Source organism: Abrus precatorius, unplaced genomic scaffold (assembly GCF_003935025.1).
Source record: "Abrus precatorius isolate BTA unplaced genomic scaffold, Abrus_2018 Scaffold8, whole genome shotgun sequence".
In the NCBI taxonomy this organism is placed as follows: domain Eukaryota; kingdom Viridiplantae; phylum Streptophyta; class Magnoliopsida; order Fabales; family Fabaceae; genus Abrus; species Abrus precatorius.
Window position 1 is genome coordinate 24,207,127 of NW_020874428.1, and position 8,386 is coordinate 24,215,512.

At 29.3% G+C, this 8,386-nt stretch overlaps 1 protein-coding gene across 4 annotated transcripts; it reads right to left on the reverse strand.

Annotated features, from left to right (window-relative positions):
- Window positions 1–1,537: 1,537 nt before the first annotated feature.
- Window positions 1,538–4,734, reverse strand: LOC113845795 (dehydration-responsive element-binding protein 2A-like). 4 transcript variants are annotated; one of them, XR_003501571.1, is made up of 3 exons: window positions 4,597–4,725; window positions 2,787–4,208; window positions 1,800–2,331 (listed from the first exon to the last, which is right to left on the reverse strand). XR_003501571.1 is itself a non-coding variant. In XM_027473356.1 (2 exons), the coding sequence occupies exon 2, from the start codon at window positions 4,093–4,095 to the stop codon at window positions 2,917–2,919; it is 1,179 nt and encodes a 392-aa protein (XP_027329157.1). In that variant the 5' UTR covers window positions 4,096–4,195; window positions 4,597–4,734; the 3' UTR covers window positions 1,538–2,916. The 4 variants fall into 4 exon arrangements, 3 of the variants coding, with proteins under 3 accessions (XP_027329157.1, XP_027329156.1, XP_027329155.1); XM_027473356.1 differs by having other exon boundaries at window positions 1,538–4,195; window positions 4,597–4,734; XM_027473355.1 differs by having other exon boundaries at window positions 1,538–4,208; window positions 4,597–4,733.
- Window positions 4,735–8,386: the final 3,652 nt, after the last annotated feature.

Here is an 8,386-nt window from a genome sequence, read left to right on the forward strand (position 1 = left end):
TTAAAAATCAAGAGATTATGCACTTTATAAAAACAGTTTAAAATATTATTAGTTCATATTATAATTTTGTTTACTTAAGATTTATATGATAAACATTTTTTTAAATTTATTAAAAATTCACGATATATATATATATATATAATTTTAAAAATATATATTGAGTAAAAATCTCAATTAAAAAACTAAAACATATAAATCTTTGTATTTACACTTTTATATTTTTGCAAGAAAAAAAATCGTTATATTTTATTTTTTAAATGACGTGAAAAATAAAAAATTATCATATATTAAAATTTGTATAACATATAATTGTTTTTATCGAATCATGAAAAAAAAATAATATATAAAAATATAAGAATTAAACAACTAAAATAAAAATTCTATAACAATATAAAAAATTAATGCTAGATTAATTTCATTCGTTAATATTATTTGTGCATATATGTATATATATAAGTTTATTTATCAAAAAAAAAAAATCGCTTAAAAATTTGAATTCTCTTTTGTACGGAGGTGGATGACCTAGAGAACTACCGTGTTCAATTTCACTCAAATTCCTGGTTAAATGCTGCACGTGAACCAATTTTTTTCTCCACAATTTTTTTATACTTATATTGATATAAAAAAATCATTCTATATATATTGGTGAATTTAGACTGGGAGATGACATGAGTCAATAATGTTGAATACGAATTTAGACAGTTTATTAAGTAAAAACAGCATTAAGAGACAGTTCCCAAATTCCGATTCTGTTACAGTTTGGCATCTTCCATATTTTCAATAAAATTTGAAAGATGTTTTAATATTCTGTAATTGTCTTAAATGTTGAATTGATGGAAATTTTTATTTATTTTTAATTAATTTTAATATTAAAATAGCATCATTGTTTCATTTGTTCATTAAAAATATATAAAATGTGAGCAATGAATATTAAAGTTATTATTCAATTAATATGGTTATTTTAAAAAAAATTGTAAACCCAGTATAGTACAAACAGCAAACTCAAAGAAACCTTTTGCAATTTACTTTTGCTATGTATTTTCACTTTAAATCATATTGGTTTGATTTGGAGAGAAGTGAAAATTCCAGTTTTAACATTTAGTAAATTTAATTTTGAAGTATGAGGCTCACATAGTATTGATATTGCTTCAAAAACAAATTTTTTATTATTAAATTTAAATTAATGTTTTTCAAACTTATTTCAAAATAGTTATAAATTTTTAACATTGAATTTTATTGGTTTTTTCAAAATTAGTCTATCAAAGCTAAAACAAAGGGAATCTTAGGCGTTTGGAAGCTCTCAATTCTCAAATGCAAGTTTGACTAGCAGAGAAAATTGTATGTCCTATACTCGTCCTGATTTCTGTCACTCGCCCATTATTTGTTTTCCATTTTTAACTTAATCCTAGTCAATAATATAAAATCACATTAATTCATTTAAAAACCTTTTCGTACTAATTAACATTTTTTTTTCACTTTTCAATCTAAACAAACAAATGAAGAGCCTTTCTTTCATTTATATTTCTTTTTTTTTCTCCGTTTAATTAACCTTAAATCTGTTTATTTTCTACTCATATTCTCTTTTGTCTTATTTCTTTCCACCCTAGTCTCTATCTCTTTCCTCAGTTCTTTCCGTGACCCCACAGTGCTAAGGTCCCCTGGGTGATTGTCGCATATCTAATTCTGGTTCCAGTTTAAGGCAAAAATTAGTCATTTTTTTTATTTTCATTGAATAATTATGATATTTCTTTCTTGCAGCAAGCTTGTTTCACATAAATTAAAATGCAAACGGATAATAGGAATAAAAGGAGGTGCTTATTTCCTGGGCAGAAGTTGTGAAACACTTGTCTCAACCCCCGAGTATTACAATTACAAAGTTCTGAAAAATGTCTTGCTAATTTAAAATAAAAAGGAAAATAAAAGTCCCAATGAAGTTAGATATCTAGCTAAAATATAGTTTTCATGTCAAAAAAGCATTACTAAGATCAACTATCTACAAATTTTCAAGTTATTTCATAATGGTTCTTTTTCTTGGGTCCAAAGCCATTTCATAATGTTTTGAGTAATTAAGTTTCATTGCTGAATATCTAACTCTATTAAATGGGTAAAGGGCCGCAAAAATCTCTCTAAAGAACGCAAGCATCATGCGAATCATAACGAATTATTTCAAAATTTCAACTACCATAACTCAAGAAGGAATCGGTTACTACAACACATACGCTGGATCAAGGAACAGGGTCAGTTGTTAATAGAGGATAGGTTCCAGAACCAAACCGTGATCTATTTTTCAGTTGTAAACAATATAGTCGAAGTTTAAACCCGTAGTAGACTCTGCACATCAAATTTAAGCCAGTATAATATCATAAATAAAGAACGCAATAAGATAAGTAACAGAATTCAGAATGTTTTCAATATATACAATGTTACTTGTTCAGTTCTTATATACAAAAGCGAGCAATGATTTACTGTAATACTATAATATTCAAGATATACTAGTTTTCCCTAGCATATAACAAACTTAACAAGAAAATCTTCTATCAAGATCGGTGCTCAAGATGTTGTATTGGCACACTCGATTATGAACAGCCTATCCTCGGCTCCACCTATGAAGTTAAAAGCAGTCCAATTTGAATCCGAGAAACAAGTAAATGGAAAAAATTAACAAATGTTGTCAGCTAAATTCTCCATTTTTAAAATTCTATAGAGAATTAGCGTATTCAAAAAACAAAAGAACATATTGAAAATAGTACATCTCTTGTATAACTGTATTCGTCTTATGCACGCACCTATATATAGCTAAAAAGGGACAACAACCGTGGAGACAAATTACTGGCAGCCGCTCGAACTAGTTGGCAAAGTGAGGCAGACCCTGTCAAACATCCCCATCCTTATCATAGAGTTGTGCACCAGCCTCCTCTAATCATCCTTCTTTATTTGCATTCCCTTTGAACCATTGTTCAGATCATCATCCAAATTAAGAAATCGCGGTTCTTCCCCTCCACCATTATAGTCCCCCGGCTCTACTGTTTTCAAGAAATCTAATCCATAATCAACACTTGACGGTGTTTGTTCCATATGGGGCAAACTTCCCAACAACTTAGCATCTGGGTTTTGTAACTGATAGAAAAAGCTTGAAGGCGACTCCACCTGAGGATTACTATCTCCAGGAAAACCCATTTGTCCAAAATCCAAACCTTGCATCAACCCAGTGCTATCAATAGGATTATTATCTATATCCCCCAAAAGTTCATCCACCTGAAATAGCTCATCCATGGAAAAGCTCTTCAAGTAATCACCATTAAAATCAAAGCCATCAAACCAAGAAAAGTCCATCTGATCTTTATTTACGTCCTCTGCAACCTGCCCAATATTATGCATTCCTTCAGGTATGATATCTTGAATTTCACCACCCCCTGGATCAGGGAGATCCTGAGGCTCATCCTTAGGCTCTTGCTTTATTTTGCTAGTAGGCGAGGCAGCTTCATACGCATTGTAACAAGCATTAACCATATTGTTCATGTTGACAGGCAGAGGCTTCTCCTTAACATCCTCAGCTGCACAAACCTCTGATTGATTGGATGTAGTAGTTGTGTCAGAGGCTGCAGGAGTTGCCACTGAAGAACAAGGAGATGATGCTGCCAAGGAAGAGTCCCTCAAAGCTTCTTTGACAGAAGTATAATCTGATATGTGGGGGAAGTTGAGGCGTGCACATGGACCGTACATGGCTCTAGCAGCTTCATCGTAGGCAAGAGCAGCTTCTTGGGCAGTAGAAAAGGTTCCCAACCAAAGCCTACTTCCTCTATTTGGCTCCCTAATCTCCCCAACCCATTTCCCCCATGTCCTCTGCCTAACACCTCTGTAGTTACACTGTGAGTTTTGGGGTCCTCCCTTTCCTTTCATGCACCCTTTCTTTGACCCTTTAGCTGGGGCTTTACGAGTTGGTCTGGCATCATCTTTACTATAAAGATGCTCATTGTATTCCTTCCACTTAGCCAAAGTCTCAGCCACAGATTTAGACCCATCCCCTCGGCTCCTACTTTTCCTCTTTCTAGAAGAATCCATGGGCCGAACAGAAACTTGATCATAAGCACCCATGTCCACAATCCTCCACTGAGCCTTCACTATCACCACTGCTTTAGCAAAAGCAACAACCTTTCAACTGACAAATCTCGTACACTGCTCACAATCTCAACAACTGAATTCACAATCTGCAGTCAGACAACAAAATAAAACTCTTCAGTAACCAAGAACTCCAAAGAACAAAAGGGCAAAACAGAGCATAAAGATGGAAAAGTATACACAAGATTTCACAACACTCATTTATTAATGACAAAATATGGAACCAAGAAACGAATTTCCTTAACCCCCAAGTAATAGATAAATAAAAATAAAAAAAAAAAACTTGGCGGGCAAGATTTTTCCTTTTTATAAAAAAAAAATCGGACAAAGAAGACACTGTCCGAAAAATAATCCAGAAGCGGAAAAGCTAAAATTTAAAAACAAAAATCAGACACTAGAATTTGCGGAAAAAGAAAAAAAATACATCCAGCAGGAACAAAGAGTTAAAAAATCAGAAAGAATTAGAATGCAACTAACCTACGCGATCTTGATAAGATTAAATTTGAGAGTGACCCTAGGGTTTTCGATTTATCCCTTTTTTCTCGGTGTTCGTAGTAAAGAGATTTGGGTTCGTGTTTGTGAGGTATAGCTAGCAATAGCGGATTCAGAAAATCTCTGGGCTGGCACCCTGTAATCCTTATTTATAGCCTTCTCTAGATATTTCTGATATTTTTTAATTGCACCCTTCATAACTTGTGACGTGGCGCTTTTTTAGTCGAGTTATGGTGCCTCGGACTCCCAAACCTTGTGGCACGTGTCCCTGGAACCTTCCCGAGCCACTAAAATGAATCATGTCGCTTTCCTTCCTCTCAGGTATTGCTCTTTTTTCTTCCTTCGGCTTTTCTGTTATGTCCCTCTCGTTTCCTTATATTTTCAGTTATGCCATTGCTAATCACGTTAAAAATAAAAAGGTATCTAGTGTTTTTTAATTTCTTTTTTACTGGATAAATATCTAGCCATGTTAATCATTATTATATTGGGTGGAATATATTGAAGGTCTCTGTTTTCTCTCTGTTACTGACGCCTGGAACGTGGGCCTTGTTCCAATGATATTGGGCCCAGAGCCCGATTGTACGAGATCTGCTTTCTATATTATTGCGAGGTGAGATCTCACATGGCAGAAACTTACACTCCTACCAATTACTATAAATTTTGTGAATAAAGATTAACATATAGTTCCACACCCAATTAATGGTTAGTTCATGTAATTTATGATAAGAAATTAAATTTTATGATCATAAGCTATACGAATACTTTAAATACATTTATGGTTATGCTTGTGTCACAAGGAAATGATTTTTCTTTTTTCAGTAAACATAACTTTACTTGAAGTTCTCTTTTTCATTCATTTAAAAATGTAAACAAAAACAAAAACAGAACTAGAAGACACTCGGTGATGTGGATGCAATTAAACAATAGTGATGATATACAAAATAACTAAATAAGCATTATCACTTCTCATATTTAGCCTTTTATGTTCACAAATTTTTAAAAATTTTAAATACCGTTTCATTTTAGAATAAATATGAAGGCACCGGTTTCCAAAGCGGTAGGTACCGAATCAAGTTTTTGAAAAATTGAAACGATAAATATTAGCTTTAACAGTGGGAAAATTCCAGAAAACAGAATACTACTAAAAGTGTTTTTAAATTTTTTAATATTATTGTCAAGATTAATTTTAAATATTTAAGAATAAAAATTATTTATTGCATTCTTATATTTTAAATAATAAATATTATTTAACAAAGTTGTATTAATTTAAAATATTAAAAATTAAATCTAAAAATTAATTCAACCTGAATAAAAAAGTTATTTGTGGACAAAATGAATAAGTGGTATACAAGTAAAGTAATAAAGTAGGTCCATGTCCTGTAACCCTAAAAAAGTAGCTACATGTCAACCGGAGAGGCGGCTCTTTTGAATGAATTTAATTGTTTTTAATTAAATGAAAATTATTATAACTAAAAATAAAAAGTTAAATTAAGTTTTTAAAGTTAAAATTGCTACTAATTTTTTTGAAAATTTAAATAACTAATTATTTTGTAAAACGATATGTTATTGTATTACTCTTTTGAAATCGTGTTACTAAATTATTTTTTTAAATTAATTTTAAATTTATTTAAAGACACTTTTATTTTCAAGTAATTAAGTTGATTTTTTCTTAACAAATAAAAATTATTTTAATTAAAAATTATAATAAATGAAAATAAAAAATACAATATTATAAATTAAAAAATTATAATATTTGTAATTAAAATTAAATTTTACTTCAATAATATACAATATAATTAAATACAAATATTTGATTAAAACAAAATTTAAATTTTAATAAATAGTATAATTATAACATATAAATTTTGTTAATTTGAATTTGCGAATTCCCATGTCCAAGTAGTAAGGATGAGACAGATGGTATTTCCTATGTAGAACGAACACGTCAAATAGCATGCACGTGGGACACGTGCCTAATTAATTATGTGCCACTTCTGTGCAAGGGAATGGTAACACGTCAGTTTTTTGATATCCACACTCAACCATTTGGTGAACGCTCTAACTGATATGATTCCGGTGTAGAAAAATATCGGGTGGTGGTGATTATGTAGTTTCCATTATTCACGTTGTATGTTAAAAATTTTATAATTTATAAGAAACTATATGTTAATAAATAATAAACTCCGAATACATGAATTAATATGTAAGAATTAGTTTGAATTAATTAATAGTTTTAAGTTTAAATTTTGGTAAATATAAATATATTAAATTTTAAAAATAAAAAATTTATTATTTATAATAATTTTATTTGGCCTGACTAAGATATTTTTTTTATATAAAAAGTAAGTGGGTGTTATGATAATTTTTTGTGTAAAATGAAAAAAAATAAAAGTTGTTTATGTTGTAATTGTGAGGTGCGTAGGGAAAATAGTGAATTGATGGGATGATAAAGGTACGGAGTTACTGATGCATGCAGGCTTTTGGGGAGCGAGTGAGGCCCATCTCCATTACTTGAGTTTAGTTTTTTTTGCATTTTTAACTCATTGAAGTTTCAATTAAAGGGGATTTAATACTACATAATTAAAAACTAATAAATAATATTTTTAATAAAACTTTTACATCGAGTGTATTTAAATTTTATAATATTTTATTTTTAATAAAAATATTATACACAATTTTTATTATGTGTTTTTTTTTATCATGCATTAGAATAATCGATTAATTAATAAGCATGAAAAGATGAATTTTGCTGAAATTGGCATGTTGGAATCTTCAACTTGTTCTTTGTACACTAAAAAAATATCTCACACACTGCTTCGTGTGGATAATATTGCTAACGTAATCGTTATCCAAAACATAATCTAAAAGGCATGCTTTTTTTTTTTTAATAAAATAAATACGATGACATTGCTATATGGATAAAACTAACATAAAAATATCATATTTAACGCATACAAAATTAGTTATTAATTTGTGTGGTTTTGGTTTAACTAAGCTATACTCCGTGTTGTTTGAGTTTAGCGATTGGTTGTCAGAATCATATTAGTATATTAACAGTAATTAATGGGGGAAAAACGTGTCTTAAAAATGAATATTGTTTTCAACTTATTGCTTCTCTTGTAGTATGACTCGTCTTGTATCAACCATTTCATAATTTTATCATTTTTTATTTTTTCTAAAATATTACTTAAATTTATTATATTAGTTTCTTAATATTATCTTTTTCTATATTTTATCCTGCAATTTGAAAATTTTGGTTCTTTAGTTATTTTAAAATAATTTGTTTGATTTTACGAAAGTGATCAATAAAACATATATACAAGCTCTTTTTGATTTTTTAAATAAACTTTATGAAGTAATATATTTAAGTAAGTTTTTAAGTTTATCCAATAATTATTTAATTAAATTGTTTAACCATAGACATGTTTAGAAGATGTTTGTTTTGATGTGTATTATTAACACCACAATTAGGAACGATATTTCTGGCTAGATTTCTAAACATGTTTGGTTAGCATTTAGTAATAATCCTACAAATGAACGAAATAATGTGATAAAATGAAATGGAAGGGGAAAGGTATGAAAATATATTTGTGAGTATGTATCTTAAAATCTTTTTTTTTTTTGTTAAATAAAGTAAAAACAACAACTTCTCTTATTTAAAAAATAAAACCAATTTAACTTAGACTTGATCTGAATCTAATTATAAGTCTTCAACAATTATTTAACTTATTTTCATAATAATATATTTTTCATAAATATATTTTTTATAAAAAAT

Excerpts from the sequence above, each read along its gene's own strand:
- LOC113845795 (XM_027473356.1), bottom strand. The coding sequence starts at position 4,095 with ATGGGTGCTTATGATCAAGTTTCTGTTCGGCCCATGGATTCTTCTAGA.